The sequence below is a fragment of the Telmatherina bonti genome, assembly GCF_933228915.1.
Source record: "Telmatherina bonti genome assembly, chromosome: 11".
Lineage (NCBI taxonomy): Eukaryota > Metazoa > Chordata > Actinopteri > Atheriniformes > Telmatherinidae > Telmatherina > Telmatherina bonti.
The window spans coordinates 33,373,587-33,400,607 of NC_136629.1; the positions used below are offsets into that span (position 1 = coordinate 33,373,587).

Genomic DNA, 27,021 nt, shown 5'->3' on the forward strand with positions numbered 1-27,021 from the left:
AACACCCTTACACCTTGTCCTATGAATGTCCCACTGTGCTAAAACTGGGCAGCGTGTCTGCCAACTACATGTGTACATCTTTTTTCTTTAGCATAATGTATCACCCCATAATATCTGGACAATCAGTCAGATTGCAACTCTGCAGCTTCACAGGGTTTGAAATATAAACACAGACTTATTAACAGGCCTGCAATCTAAACAGACACTGTAACAAAACTGATTAAGAGCCAAAGTAGCAAAAAGAGGAAATGGAAAAATATGTGTCAGTGTGTGTGTTGTGCATACTGTAAATATTATTTACAGCAGACACTGGGCACAGCTGGTGAAAGATGTTAATGCAGTTTCCTCTATGCTTATGTTCATGTGTGGACCAGTTGGGTAGCGTCCATGATGGATGTCGCTCAATGGTAGCCTGACGCCAAACAGACTCTGCAGCTGTCTACCCCATGATGGACAGAACAGGTGGAAACACACACACAAATTTGATTCATGTACAATGTTGCTCAGAAATTCTCATTTGGCAGGAGCAGGATTATGCTGATGTAACACGAAACAGCTTGTGTACAAACTTTTGTAAGAGACAGTTGTGTCTTTTAGAGGTCTCGCCATCAAAATCACTGTCCATAAGAGGAAGAGACAAGCAGAATCAATCCCTCAACACCAGTAAGCTGCAAAATAGCAGCAGAGTATGTGCCAGAAATGGTTTCATGGTGTGGAAACAACACTTTTGGAACAAAATCCTAAAATGGATGTCTGGCTAATGGTGAAGCTTTCTCTCCTGTGCCTCCCTTAGCTTCTTCTCTTTCCAACCATATGTCTCCTTACAGGAAAAGAAATAATTGTGTCTGAAGGCTTAGCTGTCTAAAATACAAACCTTCCAGCTAGAACCCAGCCAGGAATAGAGCTGACAAGATAGCAGTGCACATCTTGAACATCTCAGTTAGGTCATCTTAAGGTTTAAGATCTGTGCTACGACTACCGAAATGTTATCACAGTGGAAGTTTAAACCTCAAACTAGAGCAGCTGCAAATAGTCAAGATTTGAGAGGGAGGAAAAAAAAAAAGGTGATCTGTAGTTTCAAGTGCGTGTGTTGCCCATCTCGCTTTCCAGAGGTGTGTTAGTATTTAAAGGGTGCCAGGAGTCCAGAGGCGTCCACCACTGCTGCACTCATAATTACTGCCCCCATTGTTCAAGTATATGTAGTGTATGTGTGTGAATGTGGGGTTGGGTGGGCTGTGATATAGATTTTACCCAGGCCTGCAGCACGGAACCACTCTGTCTTGTGTTATAGAAATACTTGGCCCAGACTGTAACTTATTAGAGAAATATCTATCAGAGGGGAGCTCCTCTACCTAAAAGCAGATTACTACTAATATTACTGAAATATTGGAATGTAAGTTTTTTTTTTTTTTTACTTATATTTTGATGCAAAACAGTCACACAGTTGATCACTAACAACTGGAGATAATTGAATATAAAACTGTTTTCCCTTTTGCACAGAAACGTCTGAAACAAAGGTGGACAAACTGTCTGTACGTTTGTGTTTCTGCTTTTTACATGTGTGGGGTATATAGTTTCAAAAAGAGGGCTGATGTGTGGGCTGTGAGCAGTAATAGAGGATCCAGTTCCACTAATGTGATGAACATGATATTCTTTATACACCATAAAGACACAATACACATGCATGCACACACACACACACACACACAGCATTCCTTCACAATACTCGCATCTAAACCTTCTGCTCTCATCACTTGAAGGTGAGAATGTGAAAAAATCTGTAAGAAATCTCAAAATGCTTCTGCATCAAATAATCCACCCAAATTAAGTTTATTAACAGAAGAGGATTGCCAGGATGCAGGATTAATGAATTTAAAGGAGCGTTAAAAAAAAATCTCAAAAGATTGAAAATGAACATCAAAAAAGGTTTCCAATAGGTTTCCACATTGTGAATTCTTTCTAAATTCTGTATCCTTTTTTTTTTTTTTTTTAAATAAATAACAACATGCATGAGGGTTTTTTAGCAGATGAATCAAAGACTTCCATTCCAGTCACAACTTTATGAGAGGAGACAGCCAAATTGGCCAGATGAAATACACACTCACAAAATTCAATAATCTATTTTGCAGAGACGTGGCGCACATTTTCATTTAAAATATGGCTCAACATGATCCATCTCCCTTTGCATCAAGACTGCACTGAAGGAAAAGTTGGACGCCTTTTCTTACATTGTGCCATCAAACTTCAATGACTTTGATAATATTTTCTTTTTTTTTTCATTTTCATTTATTTTGATTTCATTCAAAACAACATTAAAATAAATACAAAATAAGACTGCCAATTAAATTTGGCTTGAATGAAAAGGAGCAGAAAGAAGAGCAATCTTACAATATCTTATTTAAACTGTAAAGCGCTTTGAGTCACATATTTTATGTTGGAAAAGCGCTTTATAAATAAAGTTTGATTGATTGATTGATATCTGCCCTTTAATTAATTTCATAATCATCTCATGTCCATTTTTATTATACATCTTATTATACAATATTTGGGATAATTTACATGATATAATACTCATGACACAAGAAATTAATCCATACTCAACTTAATAAAAAAAAAATTGTCATTACCAAAAGGTACAACTTCTGTGAACACACAATTAAGGACTTTAAAAGCAGAATTAATAGAAAGGAAAAAATGACAGGAAAATGAGAATAAAAAGAAAAACTATAGGATGAGTGGGCAAGAATCAGAAATAAAAAATTTTAAGCTACATATTGTAGTAACAATCCATCTTCGACCTACAAGTTAGCAAACTTATTTTTTTCTTCTCCTGGTTAATTTTTTTTTCTGAGCCTGTCATTTTACTGTATTTAGATTTTCTAGTAACCACGATGAGTCTTGGTAGTTTCTAGTGGTTCAAAAACATCTGGACCAAGTGAAAGGACCACAACAAACAAACAAACAAACTCCTGTATATGACTCTTTTCACTTTACCTCACCAACAATTTTTTAAGATGAAATACATTTTTATTTAACAGTAGCAGGATACAGGCACCTCACTGAGTTGTAATAATAAATACCACTAAGAATAAAAGAGTATAAACTGCTAAAGTTGAAAAAAGAGAGAGAGTTATCAGTCATGTAATAAGATTAAAACAGGAAAAATCAACTTTAAAGATATTTTTTTTTCTGAGTCTTTAGGCGAATATAAAGGATGTGTGCATGGAGGGTGTTCAAAATCTCAATAAGCAAAAAGGAAAAATAAAGACTGTGTTAGAAAAGATTGGAGGTGGTACTTTGAGTTCTATTCTTTGTAGTGTTAGAAATTCACACCATCAAACGCACAAAAGCATAAACCAACAGATACATGCAGATGCAGGACAAAATAAGAACAACAAAACTGTTAAAAGCAGCATCAGTTTATCTGCATGTTTGCTCAGAGATACATTATCCCACACATGCATTGAGGCTATTAAAAGGAGCATCAACACGAGGGGAGCAATGCTTAAAGCCACTTGTGTCAGAACTTATGTAGACTAAACACAACTGAGTGACTACAGCTGCAGGGTATAGGCTCCACACATACACATGCATGTGCACACACACTCACAATTCTGGGGCAGATGTTCAATGTGCTTTTGATATCAGCATCAACAGCGCTAACAATCATTTCTCACACAAGGACACACACACATACACAAACGCTATCATATACAAACACAGAGCCAACGCCTCCTCTCTTGTATCCCATGTCTGCGTAAATCAAATCAGAGTCCTCCACCGCTATAACCAAGCCCATATGAGATGGTGTCAAAATCAACTCCATCTTAGCCTGAACATGATTTAGCCAGTGGGGTAAGCTGCTGTGGAAGTGTGTGTGTGTGTGTGTGTGTGTGTGGTGATGTGTTTGTGTGTACCATACCTTTGGGCCACATGGTAGGACTCTGGGTGTATGCAGGTCTGGTCCAGGGGGTTTAATGAAGTTGGTATGTTGACACCAGTCTTCCCTTTGCCCCTCTTAGCGGCTGGTTTTTCTGGCACTGTTTGACCAGGCTCAGGTATGAATTTTACACTGTTTGACAAAAAGATGCATTTATAATTTACACCAAGATTAAGCCTTTTTTGTTTTCTACAGTATTTGTAAGGATATTGAGCCATATAAGCAAATTGAACTTTACTCAACCCAAACACACTGGTGATTCATCCATTTTCTTGATACCACTCATTAAATTGGCCTCTTTATCAACATGACAACCACTTTGGAACAAACATGTATTATCTTCAATTAAATGCAAAAAAATATATATCATTGTTATTGTTTTGAATACCATAAAGATAATTCCTGAGGAAATCTAGTTGGAAACAAATAATCAGATTAATAATAACACTGTGAACTGAATCCAGCTCCAATATGTGTGACTGTATGGGTCCTCGTATTTATATATACAACACACACCAGTGTGTACCTGTTTAGGGTTTGAGGGTTGATTCTGATGAAGCCAGCACACTGTTGGTAGGTCTTTGGCCCCATGCCTTTGACCAGTTTGAGTTGCTCCCTGTTGTTGAACGGACCATTCTGCTCTCTCCACTCTGCAATACTCCGAGCCCTGCCGGCATTTAAACCTGCTACATGCCTAAAACATACAACAACATGACATGAATCAATGACGGTATCCATTTCATTTTTTTCTTCATTCATTTTCTGAACCACTAAATCCAATTCAGGGTCGCGGGTAAGCTGGAGCCTATCCCAGCTGGCTTTGGGTGACAGGCAGGGTACACCCTGGACAGCTCCCCAGTCCATCGCAGGGCCACACAGAGACGAACAACCACTCACGCTCTCACTCACTCCTATGAGCAATTTAGAGTAACCAATTAACCTAACATGCATGTCTTTGGATGGTGAGAGGAAGCCGGAGAACCCGGAGAGAACCCACGCATGCACGGGGAGAACATGCAAACTCCACACAGAAAGGCCACTGACCAAACCCCTCCCCAGCCAAGGGGTTCCTTGAACCAGTGACCTTCTTGCTGTGAGGCCACAGTGCTAACCACTGTGCCACCGTGCAGGTATCCATTTATTCAAAAGATTTATATGAAAACCTATGGACAAATCCAAGATCTGTCTTCCACACTGGACATTAACAATAGAAAAAGAATAATGGCAAATCTAATGGTAACACACAAACAAGCAGCAGATTCTGTGACTGTGACCAGGAATTTCAAATAAGCACTTGAATAATGAGACACAGTCATGGGCCAATATTTAATAAGGATATTTGGCCAGTTTTGGCCGAGCAAAAGAAACGAGGTGATTTGAAACTCAATTAGGTCGACCGTGTTAATGCCCACGGTGAGTGACTCAGTCTAAAACACACTGCTATGTCAACACTTCACATAATACCTCAGTCATCAACAGGTCTGAGTGTGCTTAATGTGTGTATGTGAGGGTAGCAAAACTGGTGGCAGGGAATGGAAAACCTTCACTTGCAGACTAGACAGGTAAACAGATGACCTGATGCCTGCCTCAGAGTCCAAGCCAGCTCATTTCATAGGATTTATTTCAACAGTAAAAACACTGAAGGCATGTTAAATTTGTGTACTTAGTATGTCCTATGTACATACTTTAAAATTTAGAACAAACATGCAGTGTATTGTTGTCAAGTAAAATATGTCTAACTGCCTGCATGATGTGTGTGCAAACTTGCCTAATCCCCTCTCTTGATTCCAGTCAGCCCAGTAAGTCTGGCCAAGGTGTGAAGTATTACTCTAAACTGAAAACTGGAAACCCCAGTGTGTATGTGCACATTAATCACACGTCTGTGCATGAGTGTGGATGAAGCTTTGCCATGTTGTGATTGCAAGTATGCCAGAGGTCTGAGTCCTGCATTATTTCTTTTTCTCAATTTACATGTGCCTGAATGTCCATCCATCCATTTTCTTAAACCCATCTATAATCTTAATTGCTTAGCCCAATTAAGGGTCGCGGGGAAGCTGGAGCCTATCCCAGCAATCATTTGGCGGGAGGCAGGGTACACGTTGGAAAAGTCGCCAGTCCATCACAGGGCTGTGCCTGTATATATGTGCACATTTGCAACCATCTTGTGAGTACATATGAACTCTGATGTGCCCAGGTTTCATGCACTTCTGATGTTAAGCCTGAAAAACATGAACAGAAGCAATGGAGATGGCCCATCCCAGATGATTGCTACAGCATCCTTTTTTTTTTTTTTTTTTTTTTTTGAGGGGGGGGGTTAGCAGTTGCATGTTTTCACACAGTACAATATTGCTTTTGTATTTCTGTGTCACCTACCTCATCAGAATCTCTGAGCAAATATTGATGTCCACCCCCACAAAGCTTACACACTCCTCCACCACTCCATCCAGGGCTGCCTTCAGCGCTCCAGCTGACACGTCATGCTGTAAAAACACATTTACAAACATACATGTTGGTATTAAACATAAGGACTTTTGTAAAAGGAAAACAACGTTTGAGTGTTTTTTTTTGTCTGATAAGATCTCCCACAATTTCAAAATAGATTAATGGTCTCTGCACTGGTTCTTGTGTAAGTCTTATATGATATAAATTGTCATCTTTTGCATCAGTTTTCAATGATCCACAAGGTTCCTAAACAGCTTATGCCATGCAGCCCAAATATTTGTAACAAATATCTGTACAGAGTATTGCAACCAAGCATGCACTTAAATCAGTCTCCATTGTGATAAAATCATATCAGACAGGGAAGATGAGAAGCACAAGGCTGACATGAATAACCTTTATTGTGAGATTTTGCTGGAGAATAATCCACAATCCACAACGAGCTGCAGACAAATGAAAAGATGATGCACTGGAAGCTTTAGCAACAGCAAAACACAAAAAGGTAAGAGATATGATATTGTTTGTGTCTGCAGACTCACATACTGCACAAATCCCATACCTATCCTTAAAACACAGTCACCCACAATGCGAGCAAGTCCTCGTACATTATTTGATCAGTTTCTTATTTTTAGTTTATTTAGACAAGGTATAAATAAACTATCTCAAGAGGGTTATAAAAATGTAGGTATGAAAGAAATGAACACATAGAGAGATAATTGGGGAAAAGACGGGGATAGAAATTTGGTTTGTAATAAGTTTTTCCCACAATTAAAATATTCTATGTGGGAAAGGAAATTAAATTAAAGGAAACAAAACGAAAGGAAAGGTTTATAAAAAAAAAAACAAAAAAAAACAACCAAATAACCTTAAAAAAATTCTCTGAGGTTGAGCAGTTATGCAGAGACAAAAACAAGCCCTTGGCTGTGGGATGTTGCCAAAATTCAAGAAGTCCAGCTGGAGACTGATGCCTCAGCAACTGCTTGAGGATTAGCTGACACTCTAAACTGGACTACTGTTGATCTGTTGTATCTGTCTGTCAGTGTGTGAGTGTGTGTGTGCAAGAGTTTGTGTGTCATGTGCATGAACGTGACTGAGACTAGCATGAGTTGTCCTGTAACATGATCAAGCTCTGAGCAAACACCGATCTGTAAACAGATAACAACAACACCAGCCAGCACACACACCCCTCTCTGTCAGCAACAACAGGACAGCAACACAGACAAGGACAGAGAGGGAGGGTGAGTCAGACAGAGGTATCAATGAGTAACAAAACACGTGTGGCTCATTATTTTTTTTTTTTCCTTTTTTTTCCTCTGACAAATGAGATTTCTACTGGTTAAGTCTTGACCTATTTAAACACATACAACAACAAATATTCATTTAAATTAACAGTATGTCTATATTACAATCTCAAGTATTTATTAACAGAAATACATTCAAATTAGGGGGTAATAATATGAATACATTGCTATTTTTTATTTTTTTGTCCTTGATGTAGAGCAGAAAAGACAAAATTTCACTTGCAATTAACTTTTAATTAAAAGGAAACACCACTGTTCTTTAAGACACTAGCCACATTTACATTAAGACTTTTACCCCACCAGATTAAAATCATCCCGATTTATGATTTCAGGGCAGCCATTGGTATTAATCTATTCACATCTGGCATATCATGCGCTAACATTTAAGCAGAATGGTCCCGTCTGACATGTGCAGAAAGATGTTTACATCACAGGATTCATCAGAGATGGAGAAGCCTATAAACTGATTGTCACAATTGTCTTGGTTTTTTGCAGCACTTTCAAGCAGCAGCTTGATACTCAAGCCTTCCTACTGCAGACAACGAAGAGGAAAAGGTGTAGAGACAGTTTGAATTAAAAACAAACTCTCTGCCGCTGTCCAATGAATGTGCTTGTTCGTCGCCATTTTCCAAAGTGAGGAAACATCACTCGTTGCATGTTTTCGTCTTGTGAGAGCCTGTGCTGAAAGAACGCAACCTGACACCATTCTGATTCAGAGTTTACATGATACCACAACCACACTGCAGGATACTACAGGAATATTCTACAACTGTGTAACCGAATGAAAATCCTTTTGGTTTGACATTTCTAATTTGGAATGAGGTGTATGCATGGATCATTTTCATTACCTCTGACCTTTCTGACTGACTCTGATTGAATCAGTATATTTGGCTCCATGTTAACATAGTTTTTAGGTGCGTTTTTATTATACCCAGAATTGCGCAAAAACTAAATATTGAAATTAAAAATGCTGATGAAAACACAGACATTTAAAAAAAGTTTAAAATATCGAGAGAAAAAAAGCTTTTACGCTCTCATGTAGTTGTTTTTTTTTAGATGTTTCAATACGGAAACACAGCAAAAGTGTAAAGGAAACACTTTTTTTCCACATATGTGTCCAGTTCATTTCCGGTAATGATGGCGTGATGTAGAACAAACAGCAGCAAATTTCAGAGTTTTAGAAAAGAAAATTAGGGGGAAAAAAAGCTTTAACAAGCCGCAGCAAATTCTGAACAGCAAATATAAAAAACCCCAAAATGCTACGTGGCTACCTTGCATAAGCCGCAATTTTCGTTCCACTGACAAGATTAAACGAGACTTGAGGCTAATGCGCTAAACGCTGTTCAATGGAAACACCCGCAAATCATAACTGCAGTTTGTCAAAACTTACCAATATCGCTTTTATTTTCTCTTCTATTCTACAGTCATTTAGCAGACGCTTTTATCCACAGCGACTTACATATGAGTGAGAACAACACAAGCACGAAATCAAACAGTAGAGGACATCGTAGGAAGGTGCTAGTGGACTGTCCAGTTGGACGCAGGTCCTTACATGAAGTGTAAGGTCCTTACAGGCTTTTTTTTTGTTTGTTTGTTTTCTCCATTCCCACCCCACAATATTACCTATGTTAAAATACAAAGAATTAATACGATAATGTTTGTTACAAAGAACTGGGCTAAGTTCTCCAACTTTCCAACAAGTATAGCTACACTAAGTGCGGAAGTGCTCCTTGAAGAGCTGAGTCTTCAACTTGCCCTTAAAGGTAGGCAACGACTGTGCAGAGCTGACATAGTTTGGGAGATCATTCCACCATCGTGGCACAACAGAGGAAAAGAGTCTGGCTAGTGATTTAGTCCCACGTATTGGTGGTAATACGAGGCGTCTTTCACTGGTAGAACGTAGCAGTTGAGAGGGAGTGTAGACCTGGATTAGGGAGTGAAGGTAGACAGAAGCATCTGTGTTATTGTTTTGTAAGCCAAAAGCAAAGATTTGAATTTGATGTGTGCTGCGACCAGAAGCCAGTGAAGTGCGATTAGCAGCAGAGTGACATGAGCTCATTTGAGTTGGTTGAAAAGCAGACGCACTGCCACATTCTGGATCATCTGCAGAGTTTTGACAGAGAAGGCAGGCATACGTGCCAGTAGGGAATTGAAGTAATCGATGCGTGAGATGACCAGAGCCTGAACCAAAAGCTGAGTCGTGTGTTCTGTCAGGTACGGTCTGATTCTCTTGATGTTGTAGAGTGCAAATCGGCAAGTACGGACAACCGAGGCAACATGGACCTTAAAGGTCAACTGGTCATCCTCCATGACACCAAGATGCCGGGCAGCAGGCGTAGGAATAAGTGTGATAGAGTCAAGCTTCACACTTAACTGCGGATGTAAGGAAGGATCTGCTGGACAGACAATGGCTCTGTCTTGGACAGGCTGAGCTGAAGGTGGCAAGCCTTCATCCATGCAGAGATATCAGCAAAGCAAGCTGATATTCTCATTGAGAGGGTTGTGTCATCCGGAGGGAAGAAGAGGAAAAGCTGAGCGTCATCAGCGTAACAGTGATAGGAGAAGCTGTGAGAGCTTATGTCTGCACCAAGTGAGGAGGTGTATAGTGAGAAAAGAAGAGAGTCGAGCACAGACCCTTGAGGCACCCCTGTTTACCTAAGTGACTGAACCACTACGCTCAAAATCAGTAGTTGTTCTACCGAAGTTAGCGGGATTTTCCTCAAAATCACCACCTCTTTCTGCTTGCCCCGAGCAGTGAACAGGGAGTGTGAGTTTTGCGGAAAAATATAATGGAAACGCAGCTACTGTTATTGAAGGTACGCAAAACAAGTTTAAAAAAATATATATCTTTTTGATAGGATGAATATATCTCCCTCTTTGCTCTGTTGTGTTAAGTATATGCTGTTGTGAGTCAATTTCTATCAAATAGATCACATCAGCATTATATCATAAAGATACTTAATAGGACATTACATCACATCTCATGGGTTCGATCAAAGCATATTTTCTTATCGTAAAGCACAGGCGATGCAAAAACAGCAACAGATTATTTATACCTATAAATCATAATGACTAATAAATTCTATAAACATGTTTTTGCATGTGTTTACAGTTGATGTATTAATGCATTAAAGACAAAAAATGACATATCTAATTAATCACTGTATCTACCCCTCCCTCCCTCCACCAGCAGCAAAACATTGGAAGAAAACAGCTGAAGAAGCACTGACGTAACATCAGCACCCAATGTCACACCATCAGTGACCTATGATCCGGATCTTAGTTTGAATGTTTCCATGCTGCAGCCAGAGGCGTTTTGGAAATAATAAAAATAACTTTTCAACAAGAGCTAGTTCCCATAAAGCTAGGATTGAAAGATTTACAACTTCTCGTGAGTGGATAGAGAGTCAGATAGTAAGAGAGGATGAAAAGGAAATCACCTGTAACATCACACCGGAAAAGAATGTTTTCACATGAGAAAGGTGGAGGTGTGTGTGTGTGGCAGTGTGAGTTTTAACCTGCAGTAAAACTCCAGTGAATGACTTCTCACATTCTTATTGAAACCTTATAGAGGTGGGAGCAGTGCGAGAGCATCTGAGGTATTGTAATAGCACACATGCACAGAGCTCCTCGATTTAGGGTGAGAAAAATGCTCTGCATAGCTGCATTACTTTTATGCAAGCTCTATTCAATTCTGAGATTTTTTTTTTTTTTTTTATAAATGACAAGTTTTCTTTTTCAGACAAAAAACTTTAACAGTGCTTCAATTTTTGCAAGTCTACCTGCTGGGCACTGCTGCCTGACGCACCTCCACAGGTGCCTTCGGATAATTGCACACACCTCTGTGGCCGAAACATCTGGATCATCAACTGGGGACCACCAGTTAGAGATGTTTTGCTCCTTTAACCCAAGTACATCTCCTGGTGTCAGAGCGATGGCGAGAATTTCTCCCTGTCGCCCTCTGCTAATGCCTTAAGAGCTGTTTGGCAGCTTGAACAGTGGAGGATTACACAGCTCCTACATTCTACCTCAACAGGCCAATTTGCTCGTTAAAAGAACCTGCTGTGTCTGGATGCTGCTGATCCAACAGATTATCACACAGCAGACAGCTCTCCATCTCAGATTTATATAAATTGTTCATCTCAATGCAAACATTCACAGACCTAAGCTTTCACACAGAAAACAGTCTCTGCTGTACCTTATTGTAGACAGACTCAGAAAAGCATTTCAGGTTTACGCTTTCCGGTTCAACAACCAGGTAGCCCTTACTGTAACCTGGGCCTAAACCCCATTCACACCTTACTCCTAACCCTGATATATATTGAGTTCTAATCATTAGGGTAGTTGAGATTAACTGCAACAAAGACGAGAAAATCCTGCTCTGTATGCACTATAGTCTTGCCTGTCTAACAGCTACATAAAATAAACCTCTCTTTCATGCAGATTACAGTGGCATTGACAGCAAGAGTGGAGTATGTTGTCTCTTATCTTTAATCTGGCTGACAGGCATTGGTGAAAAAACTGCTGACAAAATTATAACTTTGCCTTTAGATTCTTGTACTCTATATTATTTAAAAGTGTTTCGATAAGAATTTAAAATGTGTGTGAAGGCTCAACTAGAGATGTTACAATAGATAAGTTGAGAAGATATACACTATGAACCATTTTTAAAATCACTTCCACTCCCTCATTCCTTGTTCCCAACTGTCAGACCCCAAACCTCAAACTCATCCAGATCCAATGGACTGGATCCCTATGTGTGAAGGTCATGTTTGGATTGGACGGAAACCCGCTAAAGTCAGCCAGCCAATACGCATGAACAAAGTGCTTCTGTCTGCACCACTAGTACTTAAATACTGGGGAGTTACCACATGTCAATCAAAAAGAGAGGTAAAGAGACAGTGGTAAAAAACACAAAAAGAGACAGAAACTAAAACAAGCTCTCCTCATTCTCAGTACTTCACTGAGGAACTGAAAAAACACGGTCTTTTCTGTAATGCACATATTAGCTGATATAAGGCATATACATAACTGAAAACCACCAATTACAGAGAAGCACAGAGCATGGGTCAAAAGGGGAGGGTTGTTGAAGTAACTGCTAAAACTGAGGTGTTGACTGACGATGAGAATGAAAAGTCTGATGACAGGCTAAAAAGCTGAGTCTTGTCAGTTAGAGCTCAGCAAGTGGACTCAGACTGGAGCCAGATTGGCAGCATGTTGGAAAGAGCCTGAGGGATGTAAAAGATGGAATGTTAATGTTACAATTATTTTAACCTGTACAATCAAATGTCCTTCATGTTCTCTCCACTGGCTTCAACATTGACGACATAAGGAATTTCATTCATTCATTTTCCGAACCGCTTATTCCAATTCAGGGTCGCGGGGAAGCTGGAGCCTATCCCAGCTGGCTTTGGGCGACAGGCAGGGTACACCCTGGACAGCTCGCCAGTCCATCGCAGCATAAGGAATTTATTTTCCTTTTTTTTACAAATTAAACCAGGTAAAGGTGAAATTACTAACCATACGTGGCCGATTCTAACAAGTGGAACAATTTCATAATAAAAAAAAATAAAAAAAAAACAGCCTTCGGGTGAAGCTTGATTCCCACATCAAGTAGATACTAAAGTTATCCCAGTTTGTCCTTTTCTCCAACAGAATGTTGCTTACTTTTTAATAATTGTAACCTTTTTTTTCACTTGAGCTGGAATTCATCTGCAGGGAATGAATTTACTTTAACATTGACATGCATGCAAATGCATAGGATGACTGAATGATTCATTCATTTTGTTTAATAGTTTTTACTGACATAAGCCTTTAGTTTATACTTTTTGACTAAATAAGCAGAAGCTTATGTCACCTCAGAAACAAAGAGGATTGACTGAAATAAAATGCCTCATTTTCTTAGCTTTGTAGGGTGTAAAATGTGATTGGAATCAGTATTCCACAGAGTAGGGCAACGTGCGTCTTACAGTCATAAAGATGGTTAACTGTTGAAGTGTTATGTTGCCAGATAAGTAGGACTGCTAGTGTTTGGAAATTTCTTTAATGTTTTCAAGCAGTCAAGTGAAGATTCATAGTTGTAATGCAAACTGTTTTAATGTTCCAACTAAATGTGTGTGAGTGTGTGTGTGTGTGTGTGAGACAACGCAGTGGAAGTGCAACCTTCTTTCATTCTGAGATAATCAGTGGACTGTGTGTACAAGTGAACCATGGCTCGAGGGTTATCTGACGCTCATGTTCTCCTTGACTGGAAACCTTTTTAAGGCCTCTAAGAACCCCCCCTAAAAAGATGTACACTGCTCTAGATATTTTGGTCTGGCAGGGCACGCTTTTATACGTGTGTGTAATGTGTGTCTGTGCATGTCTGTCTCACAGTTCAGCAGGAAATTGAAATATTGCCATTATACTTTCATAGCATATTACTTTCAGCTTTGATTTATGACAAATACTTAAGTAGTAATAAAAACAAACCTGAGAAAATGGTAGGTACAGGAAGCCAAAATTAATTTATTCAGTTTTTTTTTATATTAAATGGGCCATGTAATCTAGATAAAATTAGAGAGAGAAGTTTAAGCTTGCTATTTATATTTGAGGTGGGAAAATCTCATAATTTTCTACTGTATAAGACATTTTTAAAATGTAAAAAAAATTTAAAAAATAAAAAAAAATGCATTTTTCTTCTTAATGTCAGTTTTTCATTTCTAGTGAAAACATCCAGCATCTAGCAAGATTAATCTCAAATTATCCAAAGACAGAATATTTTGGTTTTCAACCACTGGTTTAATTTTACAGTTATATAAAAAAGTTCCAACACACAAAAGTATATTAAAATATGGATGTTTACTCTTTTTTTATTATCCTGAAACACTTGTTAATGTTATTTCACAATAAAAACAATTTTAAAAATTTGACAGATAGCTTAACAGTGAGTAAACATGTAATAAAATGATTGATTAGTGGAGATAAAGCTGGAGCAAGCAAAGACCCAGAACAACAGCAAAGACATCAATGAATTGACGATACAATCTCACTGAATATGAAACCACTTGATAAACATGCTGCGACAAATCTCTAAAAAAAAAAAAAAAGATTAAAATAATACCAACTCATGTTTGGCAGCTTCCGTAACTGTTTGAGCCTTGAAGAGTCTGGTTTTCCCACGCTTTAATAACTCAAAGCAGGAACTATTAGTCACTGTCATGCCTTCATTTTTTTCCCATCCCTCTGCTCTGTCTGCTCTTGTCTCCCCTCTAGGCACTACCACTCAAGAGTGAATGATAGCACATATACGGGATAGTATCAGTAGTTGGGGACAAAAACCACAGCTACTTTCAAGGAAGTGCTAATCTGGCTCAAGATAGTGTGTTAGTATTTACCAAGCTATGTCGTAAAATAAACAAAGTATGGGGAAAAAAATTAAAGAAAAAAAAAACCTTGTAACGTATCAGAATTTCACTAAAAACATATTTAAAGGGCCAAAGCAGGGATTTTGCTTTTTTTTCTTTAAAGAAAAAATCCTCCCGCAGGGGGAACATGACTCCAGTGTGTATAGGTGTATGTATGTGTGTATATATAGGCGGGTGTGTATGTGTTATTATGTGTATGCATATGTATGCAGGTTGTTTTCTGTCTCATTCTTTCTTTTTCTCTCTCCCTGTTTTTCTCTCTACGGGGTGTTTTTCTGTTTTCTCTTCTTCTCGATTCTCTTTCTGTCCTTCTTCTATTCTCTCCGGTCTGGTCCAGCAATACAAACTTTGTAATACAAACAACTATGCAAAATAAATAGAAAAATAAAATTAAAATCCAGAATATAGCATTATATCTATAATGCTTCCCTTGGCAAAGTAAATTTGCCCAGCAGAACACAGCATCCAGAAAATCATTCTGCTTGCTTAAATGCTGGACAAGATGAAAAAAAAAGATGCACTACTTCCTGACCTAAGGCTTTACGCTCAATTTGATGGCACTTTTATTATTTTTACCCAGCAGCAACCTGATGCTGAGAAACCACTTTCATAACGTTTTCTTCCAGGATGCCGTTTATGCTGCAGCTGAATTTTTCTTTATGCACTGTGTCACTCACTCAACACACTTCTAAATGTGCATTGTAGCTGATTCCACAAAGAAACAAGAAACTATTATTGGAGAAAGAGAGGAAAGAAAGAGAAAGGGACAGAGCAAGAGTCGGGATAAGGACATCTTTTGCAGGCTGGACAGTGTTCAGAGAGCAGTTTATTATTAGGGCTTATCTCTGCGAAAATCTGCAAAAGTTCCATGGCTCGTCTTTACTACCCAGTATAGAACAAAAATAAATTCAGCAATATTTATTTCAAAATAAAAATAGGTTCTGTACTCAAAACTTGAATTGTATAAATTATAATTTGAGGGAAAGCGCTGTTAATATTTCCATCCATCCCTTTTTATACCACTTTATGCTCTGTTACATATGTAAGAGGGGATGTCTGCTGCAAATGTTGCCATAAGTTGCCACCCTCTATTTTCACTGGTCTTTTACTTTGCTATACGTGTTAAAGTCAGTTTATCAAGTTGTCCATGCCGGTTCATACGGAATGATTTCTGTTGATGATGACTGGTAGCAGTAATGCACCACAAAAACTGTTTACAGCTGCAAGAAAACATCACACTAGATAGAAAAATAAAACCACAAAGATTTTGGCTGTTCTCAACTTCCTCTGCTTCGTCTTTTGAGGATAATATTTGGTGGGTTCTGCATCATCTCTGGTTTGTTCCTTTCACAGCTTGCCTGTCGGCTATACAACGCAATACTGCCTCCATAATTTCCGGTGGTATTACTAAGTTTTCTAAGTTAAGTGACGGATGGTTAAGGATCTTGAAAATGGACCAAACTACATACACAACCAACACAGGAGACGGGTGATACTGTCCATCTGTCTGTGTATCAGTCTTCTATGTTGAACATAAATGTAACATAAATTCAGGGTCTAAGACAAAAATTACCAGAAGAGATGAAGGGTACATCCTGGACAGGTTGCCCATCAGTAACATGAAATGATATCAGTATTAATGTAATATCATTACATATCAAATTTACCACATTTGGGGGTGCCCAGTGGTAAGACACATAACACTGATACTGAAGGACATGGGTTCAAGTCTCCAGACAGACAAATGTGCAGTCTGAGCAAGACTGTTAAACTCCCTCAGCTCTTTCAGGTGTCTAAACATTAGGGGTGGAAAATTTGAATCAAAAATTTGAAAATCGGGATTTTTTTTTGCTTTACAATTTTAAAATCCATTTTTTTGTTAATTTTTATTATTTTTATTGATCTTTTTATTTGTCTTCTTGGGCATTATAGCAACAGAATGATGATCTGGCTACTGTGTTGTTTTTTCCTAATTGAAATAAAGAAAAATTTTTATACATTTTTTTGGTTTTTAATCTACAAAAATCAGCAATATCAAAGAATGTGAGAATCACAATCTAAATTGAATCGGCACCCTGAAAATCGGAATCAAATCGAATCGGGACATATCGTCACAGGCCTACTAAACATGGTATCCTACTGCTCTCATCTACAAATGAGTAAAAATGCACAGCTTACTTTCAACACAGGGATTAATGAAATACATGTAAAAATTAGGGTCTTTCTCCAACATAAGACTATAAACTTGACTGCTGCCTTGGAACCAGATTTAAATATTTTTAATATGACATCTAATGGGTATCTTATAATAAATAGCATGCATAATTTGAGCTAAGGTGATCAAATTTCTGAGACTGCGTTCCTTTACTAGAAAAACAAAGGTGATTGTACAGTGTCAGACCATGCTGTATGCATGCTCAGTACAGAGGATAAAAGAGAAAATTTAATCAGATTTATTGGTTTCCTAGTTAGCTGGGCAACTTTTTTTTTTTTAACTTCTGGTTTTATCCAATAGATTGTTCATCATGAAATGGATGAGTTTGGATGAAAATCAGTTAGATTTAATTGGACAGGACTTCATCTTTTAAAGTGCTTTGAGGTGACATTTGTCACATACTGGCACTATACAGATAAAACTAAAAGAGTTAAATAATGGATTTTATGTTTCAGTGATGCAGTTGGACAGCAGAGGCGCCTATGAACAGCAATGTGCTCATCAGCTTTAGTTTTAGCCCTTATACCAGTACCGTTTTTTATTAGAGGAAAAGAAAAAAAATCACATGATAAAACGTGGCCTGAGCGTATGGGAGACGAAGAACAGTCACTGGGACGGGATTAGGAAAATACTAGCAAGGAGCTGGAGAGAGGGAAGGAGAGCGGCTGAAAGAAGTGAGGGGAAGAGTGACAGTTTCTTTAATATCCGGCTGGCAGGCAATATTTTCTTACACAGCAGTGTATGTCTGTGTGTGTATTTTCCAGTAGCAGTTAGTTTCACGGCCCTGGGGATTACCCAGCTGTTAACAGACCAGAGCAACATAAGGAGTTGACTGACATAGATGCATTTTAAAGGCTACTCCTACTTAGTTTCTAATTATTATTAGACACAAAACTGCTTCACATGATGAAATTGTAAAGTGGTCTTCCGCTGGAGCTACTCATTATAAAGAAAATAACACCATTGGTTCTGGATTCAAACATGCATCCTGCAAAAGCCAGCAAAGCTTGTCAGCTAGCGGTGCTGTGGTGAAAACAGTGCTCCCACACCAATACTTACGTCCAATCTGATTTTAATGGGCCTCACTTTTTCAGCCCTCAGCTCATTTCCGCCTTTCTCTCAGAGCTGTCACTCACTGGGTCAGCAGAGGGAGAGCGAAGGGGAGCACATGCTGTGCCAGCTGTCTAGAGTTTCATCTGCCTTATGCTTTTTGGGTCTAATGGCAATAAACTTTGAGAAAGCTCAAAATGCCATGAATCACACAAAAGAACATGTATGCATGAGTGCACTTTTCTCACACATACACATTCATGCAAGCACTAATACAAATGTATACACGTGCATTTGAGCACATACACAGTTAGCCATTAACTCTGAGAAGGGACAGAGAGGAAAGTGTGCATGAGCGTGTGTTTGTGTGAGCTCACATGCAGGTCAAAGTGATGTCCCATCTCATATCTGTCAGCACCCAGAGTTTATTTACTCAGTTATATTATCATTTGTTGACCTAGTCACATGATCTGAGAGCGAGAGGTGCAGAACCCTGGGCACCCCAGAGAGCCCAAGCAGAACTTGATGAGAGACAAGGGCCTGTGACCCAACACACTTAGCGACACACACATACACACAAACACTTGCACAATGTGACCTATCCAATATCCATTCATTTTCCGCAATACTTAAATTTTCTCATCATTCTTGTACCTTTATTTTTTTCACAATCTGTTGTCTTTTCTAGCACATGGGTTCTCCTCCTATTCCTCTTGCTTAAGGTGCTTATTGACTGAGGTTTTGCTCCTTAAGTCCAGCTGCTACATGTCACACAAACAGTGAAACTAATAAGAGATGCTAAATATGAGCCAGATTATTTTTCAACATAAATATATCCTTAAAGTGTTCTAGTGTAATATACCTGAGGTACCACTAATAAAGGGTCCCCCTTCATTCCCCAAGGTACAGATGGTTTCACTACAGCTGAAACTATTTGCCGATCTGTTGACTGGTTGGCGGATTGCATGTTAAAGCTCTGGTTGGCTGCCGTTCATCACTCCAACAGTACAAAATTCTGTTTCTACGTTCGACACTTCGATAATATGCTGCTTTTCAATTGTGAATAAGCCCACCTGTCACTGTCACTCAGTCTTCTTCCACATCGTTGCTCAATTATGAAATGAGCTTCACATCCTCAGGAACAGGAATTCTACCAATTTAACACACCTGAGAAATTGCGGAGGAAAATCACATGATCTGCACTTAAAATCCTCTTCTCCACCCCATTTAGTAATGATGTAGCACCATAAGCTACAGAACATGATTTCTTTCACCATTTAATCATCCAATACTGCTTATGTCAGGCATAAGTGGCTTTTTTAGGATTTAAAGTGTTTTATTTCCCATCATTAGTCCTCTTAATTTCTTCTTACCAAACTCACAGCTGATGTAAACAAGACACACAGTTGACATTATTTTCACATTATGTACATCATTCAGCCTCACACACATTGTAGAAAATCAACACAGATTTAATTGCTGCTTGACTTACACACACACATATGGAAACACGTGGATAATGAGCAGCAATGACACATGCAAAAACAAATGTCCTAACATAAGTCATGCTTGATTCTCCATAAATTGAATTAGTCATCCTGAGCCTCGTCTGTTCACACAGCCCTCATCTTTTCTGCTTGCATCTCTCTCCCTACAGTACATCTTACATTTTCTGTCCTCTGCTTCCCATATTTGCTTCCTCAGCTTTGCCAAAGACTAAAAAATGTTGAATCTTCTGTGAAAGAAGTTTAATTTAAAAAAAGGAAATTACTTAAGTTTTGATGTATAAAGGAGAATGAAGAGATTGATAATTAGATTTAGTTTTAGGCAAATAAGCTGTTCGCAATGTTTTACTTCCCTTCTCACAAAATGAAGATGATACCAAACAAAATTAACTTCCATCATTGTACACATTTCTGGTTGTATATCAAATTTAAAAAAAAACAAGAATTAACATAAAAAAAAATAAATAATTAATGACTGTATGAATAAAACACACTCACCTGATACGTTCCAATGCCAATGTGTTTTGGATCAATCTTCACGAGCTCAGCTAGTGGATCTTGGACACGGCGACCAATGGACACTGTTAGCACACACAAAGAAACAAACATGAGAAAAATCACTAAATAGAAAAAATAAATAAAAATCACCAAGAAAAAAAATCACTAAACTCTCATGTAATTCTGCAATTTGTATTTTTCATGAATTTGCAGCTCAACTTGGTTATTGAATATGCAAATCCACATATTTATAATTACTGAATATGCTAATTGCCTGCACAATACCCCCCTTGCCTGAGGGCAGGCCAAACCCAATTGTCATCCCTCTGCCCCCAATAATAATTATAATTAAAGCTGGCATTTAACTTGAACTTCTGCACCTGTCATTTAGCTCCTGATAGAAGCTAAAGCCATGAACCTTAAAACCCCCTAATCTACACACACCTGTCCCCACTCGAAATGCAGCAGACAAAGACACACAAATATTCTCCATCAATCAAAGATGCTGAAGGCATCAGTTGCAATTGCATATTCAATTTATTTTCCATAATTATGATGGAAAAGCCCAGAGACAAGAGAAAAATGATAAACACGAACATATAGAAAAGGAAAGTGTAATCCAACAACTGTTACTGTTGTAATTTTTTTCTTTAAAATAATACAAACTGTGCTGTATGTGCCAATTTTAAAAAGTGTTTAAAAACCGAGTTACCCTTCACCAAGGAGGTTATGCTTTATTCAGCGATTATTTGTTTGTTTGTTTGTTTGTTTGTGCTCAAGATGACTCAAAAAGTTCAGGATCAATCTTCATTAAATTTTAAGGAGTTGTTGGAAATGTGAAAAGGAAGAACTAATTTCATTTTGGTGGAGATCCGAATCACCGTTTGGCTCCAGGAACTTTTTTTTAAAGGCCTTGGCAGAGGTTTGTGCTCTCCAAATGCGTTTCTAGTTATTTAATCAATCAAGAGCTGCAGGATGTAACTTGACTCTCCTGTTGTACTGCTTATCATCGTTTTCAATGTCTTTGGATGACTGAACACAAAGGCTGCAGTGCATGTTGTATCATACATGAAATGTGTCAGATTTAGATGTCTGAGGTGGAAAAGACGAGTAAAAGAAGGATGGGATGTAAAAAGAAAAAAAAAAAAAAAAAGGGAGTATGTCTGGAATCAATGGCTCTTCTCTCTTGTCTGACTGCGGCAGAAGGCTGCTGCCTGAGATAATATTTAGACAAGGATGAAGTTTCAACCCCAGCCATGCTTAGTGCACCATCAGGACACTCAAATACCGTCTATCATGTGTCTCTGTATCTCCGCCTGATTCTTAATATGAAAAGTTGATTTGTAATTATAGTCCAACATCAATCTTCCAACATTCAATAAAAGTTAATGAGCGAAATACAAAAGAACACAAATCCGGCATATTTTGGAAGACAGCAAAAGAAGAAGGTTCATAACTCGGGAAAAACTGCAAAACGTGACTTTGCACAGCCTGATGTTGGTGCAATGTTCCTTTTTATAACTTATCTTTTCAGCTTGAAAACGTTTGATGAATCTTTTGAGGTAATTCTAAATGGATCAAGTACACAGTTTAACAGCGAGTGACAACACTCTCGTAACAAACAGGAAAGCTAAAGTGTACAGAAAGAAGCTCAACACAATAAGTAGCTTTGGAAACTGTTGGAATATTGCCTATCATCACTCGGTGTCTTAAAGACGCTGATAGCTCACAATTTCTGTCATGCAATATTCCATTCTGGCTCATGCCGAATGAGAAAAAACAGATACAGAATCAAAAGATAAAACAGAAAGACATGGTTCACCAGCCCCTTCGTTTTTATCCATCTACAGCGTAATGCTGCGGATTTCTTATGGCTTTTGGTAAGGGTATAAATATGGCTCTCAGTCCTGCTGACCACAGGAACCGAGCACGGAATAATCCAGGCCTGCTTGATTTATGGCTTTTATAACGGAAGTCTGTTGGAAACATTTGTTCTCCAAGAACTTTTTTTTTTCTGATTTTAGTGATGTACTTCTGTGGAGTGAATTAGAGTGGCAACGCAAAGTCAAAAAGACGTAAGAGACCTCAAATCACTGTGCCAAAAGTGTAGTAATAATGTGACTGTGGATAAGTGGCTGGAAAAAGAGGTTATTAAATATAAAATCTAATCTATGGGTATATTTTCCGGTGTTTTTTTTTTAATTTTTTTATTATTAACTCATTTGTGATTTGTTGATGAGTGTAAAACAGAAATTTAAATCTCAAAAGGTTCAAGGTTCCATATGAAAATAATTAAGGATGAAAAATCCTTTTCTGGTGTCACATGACTGTACAAAAAACTTTCTACAGTCTAAATCTTTTTAAGATATTTTAAACAGGGTGCAACTTGCACAGAAGAAATTCACAAATATGGCTAAAATAATCTGTCAATTCATCACTAACAGTACCATGCACTCCAAAGACATTACTGGGTTTTGTTTTGTTTTGTTTTTTGCATTAATGAAATCACAAAGATTCAGTCACCTTCAGCTGAAATCAATCCAGTGTGGCAGCTTAGCATACCTGCACTCCTGAGGTTCGGGTCCAAATCTGGCATCTCTTTGACTGCCTCAGGACTCACACTGTAGATGGATGCACCTGCCTCATTGGTTATACTGGGAAAAGAAGGGGACAGAAAAATGTCAAAAATAAAAATAAGACAAGAAAAAAAGAGAGGGATACAGTGGGAGACATGATGTGCGATGAAGTACAAGGAACAGGGAATGACTGCGTAGTAAGTGATGATGATAGAAACAACGCAGCAAAGAAAGAAAACTAAGTGAGGAATATAGTTTTAAATAAATGTACAACACATGTGTATAGTGGCCACAACCTGCACCATAAAGCTGACAACTTCTTAAAATGGATTCACATCTGATCTGAGCTTTTATTTGTCATGGCTGATGTCCAAAATAGCATCATGATAAAGAATCTCAAACTTAACAAGACAATTACAATGTTTCAAGTCCATTTAAAGTCTAGACAGCAGGTGCAAGGAACCACAGGCACCCAAAATTCCTAGTCCATCGGCTAATGATCTACGTTATACTTAATATGCTGAGCTGTTGGGACAGCCTATACCTGCAGTATGGCTCACACTTTTGGTACATATATACTCACTTATAACTGACACCTGAATAAATATCACTGTATTTGTGTGTGTGATTGTTAAATGACATGGAACGAGCCTGCAGATCTATTTAATGCAATCTGTGTGATACTACTGCCATCTAGAGGTCACTAATGTGAACTGCTATTTATTTTCAGTTTGAGCAGTTTATAATCTTTACCTCAGTGTTTTATCATTCCTTGTCCTCTGGACCCACTTCCCTGCATGTTTTAGATTCTTCTGCACAATAACACACTTGGCTGAAATTAAAGAGTCATTATAATGCTTGTAAAGCATTTAATCAGGAAGTTCCTTAATCTGAATCAAGTGTGTTGGAATAGAAAAACATCTAAAATTTGTAGGGTAGTGGGTCCTGAGAACCAGTTTGGAGAAAAATGGTTTAAACAGAATGTATTAAAGGTAAGTGTATCCTATCGGTATTGGCAATACAATCTGTATTAAATCTTAAAATCCTAAACTTTATTAAATTTTTCAAATATTTCCAAATTATGAATCATTAACATTTTCTTGTTATGAGTGCTAACTGTTTTTATAGTAATTTATTTTAAAATTATTTTAAAGAAGTGAGAAATTTGCAGGATTATGAAAGGTTACAGGACATGACAGGTTGATAAGTACACTCTATAATAATGCTACAAATGACATTCTTCAAAAACTTCACAAAAACATCTACAATAATATTCTGTATAACTACCTAAACCTGCACAGTGAGGCAGGGCGGATCAATCAAAATATCAATATTATCGATACCAATGCTAGTATCAGTATTGTTTTGAGATTGATATTTCTCTTGCAGAAAATTAGCCAACAATACTAGGTTTTGCTTTTGTTTAGCTAATTTGCATTGTTGACTTTTTCTTTCTTGAACAATTGTGTGGTACAGGGGCATTTATATATATATATAATGTTTACAAACAAAAAAGCTTAAATTTAAATTTCTCATTTCTGACATTCAGTTTGTCAATAAAAATGTTCAATTTGACAAAAGTCTTTGTAATTGTTTCGTTATGATCACATTAATGGTCATTATAACAGAATAAATTCATTCAGAGATCGTGAAATTTCAAGCAAAAAAAGTATCAGCATTTGCCCTGGATTTTCTTGGAATGGGATCGATAGCGCCCAGCCCTTCTCGACTCAGTTTGGTTGACATTATGCTTTGTGCCAATTTCTGTATTATTGATACATTTCTCGTGTTGTTCTCATGCATGTTCTCAGCAAAAATAAACAATAATAAAGACAGCAAATGACACCATTTTCCATGTTAATGTATTCACGATTAACTAGGCTGCTTATCTTTAGTCATCGAACAAGCAGTGGCACAACAAAGCCACTGATACCCAACTTAACCCATCATATTGTTCAGTCTCTCTGCTCTCTTGGGTGGATGGAAAAACAGAAAGACAGAGTTCCCTCGGGGCTATGCAATATAACAAGGGGGTCACCAACACCTCTGCTAGATCCAAAACAACAAGGCCCTCTGCAGTGTGCAGACACACACACACACACACATTTATTTTTTTCCCAGAGGCCTGAACCATGCCACGACAACCTTGCCAATTATGAATATCTTCATAATGAAGAGTGGCAGAGGCCTTCTGATGAGAATCACAATTAAATGAACTTGCCTCCCCTCCCTCACCTCCTTTCTCTTTCCCCATCTTCTCTATTCATCTCTTCCTCCGCCCCCACTTTGTTTTGTTTTTTTTTGGTTTTGTCAGCTCCCTATCCATCGTGCTGACATCTGACATATCACCATAGTGACACTGCTAACAAGCACTGGCACATGACCTTCAAGGAGGTCAAAGCAAAGCTGGCCATTAACCTGACACACTGCTTTTCCCAAATGTAGGAAAAAAGACACAAACATACACGTGGTAGACAATATGTCACTCTCCTTTAGTAGGTTGAATACTGTACAAAACCTACAAAACTTTAAAACTCAGGCAAGGAAAGTTCATTTTTATAACACTTTCATGTACAAGATCATTCAAAGTGCCGACATTTAAGAAAAAGATTTAAACTATAAAGATAAAATGCAAGGTGAGTGTGTAAGTACAGGTCAAATGAAATAGTGTACTGTTAGCTCTATTGAAGAAAGAGAGTCAGGACAACATAAATAAAAAGCAGAGCGAAAGCAAACTATTAATAATCATAAAGAAGCCATTACAAAGACTAACTAAGAATATTAGTGAGTGGATAGAGAAGCCTCCAGACTCTATCACGTCTAACTTAATTAAGGCTGCTGGTGGGGCATCTCGGTAACAGCACTGTCATGGATACAGCTCTGAGCCCTCATCGCCATAGCCTCCATGACCATCGACATAGAGGGGGCATCGCCCTGGCAGACAGCAGAAGGTCGTCTGTGCTCTGATGGTCAATGTGTGGACACACACAAACACACTTCCAGACACAAAGTCAGTGCTTGCCTCTTAGTGTAAAGCGATGACTTCTGGCCCTGCAGGGTTATCATTTATTTGCACTTTTGTTTGCCTCTCTTAATTGTATGCACACACAAACACAGACCTGCTCTCAGCCCATGTCCCATCCCAGGGCAAAGTCACAAAAGGGCTCCCCTAACCATCCCACTACTAGTTGTGTTTAAGACACACCCTAGGGCTTCACACATGCGTACACATAAAAAGACTGCCCCTTTTCCACCGCCCTCAACAAAACCCAACACTGAAGGAGATGGATACACAATTTGATACCTCATTACAGCCTTGAGGCCCACAGACCCTCAATCTAAATTAAAAATGACTCATCAGATAAGCCAGAAAAAAAAGAGGGCAATAATATCACAAACTAACAAAAAAAAAAAAAAAAAAAAAAAAAAGTTGCGGGGGAGGAGGAAATTGGGGCTATGCCTGCATTTGGGCACTTTGCTTTGTGGCAGTAGATGGATTACCAAAATCAGGAAATGGGTACAGTACTCCATGTGTCACTTTGCCTTGGTTTGGGCAAAGACAACAAACAGTGAAACTTGCACACTGCATATCTTAAAGATATGTATGTGGACAGATTGACAAAGTCAATAATTTTAGCAAATTATATTAAACTTTTTTCAACATTCTGACTAAAGATATTTTGAGAATGACTCACACATTGGACCTGCTGAAGATCAGACTAGAAATCAAAAACTTAGGCTGAGATAAAAACATAGCAAAACATCACCAAGCAAGATACAGAGCCATCTGTTGATGTCTAGGGTTCATTAAGTATTCAACAAGAACAAACATTATATTCTAAAATAGTTGTGTCTAGGCTAAACAAGTCATATTAAATATCTGACTTTATCCTGAGCAGGTGTAAAGAATGCACCCACTAAGGACAAGTATGTAACATTCCATCAAACCAATGCTTCTTTATGTTATATATAACTTCAATCCCTCCAATAGATCTGTTTGTGTTCAATAATTTTAAATTATCCTCATATTACTGCGTAAGACTAAGCTGCAGCCACCCTTAAATATATATTTATTTAGAAATAAAAATACA

The 27,021-nt window shown here is 38.1% G+C and overlaps 1 protein-coding gene across 1 annotated transcript in view; it reads right to left on the minus strand.

Moving 5' to 3' along the window:
• srbd1 (S1 RNA binding domain 1) overlaps positions 1-27,021 on the minus strand; it is a gene marked incomplete at both ends in the record, with an annotated part of 60,826 nt that overhangs the window by 4,936 nt on the left and 28,869 nt on the right. The window contains 5 exons of the mRNA XM_079248830.1: positions 3,923-4,072; positions 4,467-4,634; positions 6,314-6,420; positions 20,355-20,437; positions 22,917-23,008. Of these exons, the coding sequence (XP_079104956.1) occupies positions 3,923-4,072; positions 4,467-4,634; positions 6,314-6,420; positions 20,355-20,437; positions 22,917-23,008 (600 nt within the window). The remainder of the gene's footprint in view (positions 1-3,922; positions 4,073-4,466; positions 4,635-6,313; positions 6,421-20,354; positions 20,438-22,916; positions 23,009-27,021) is intronic.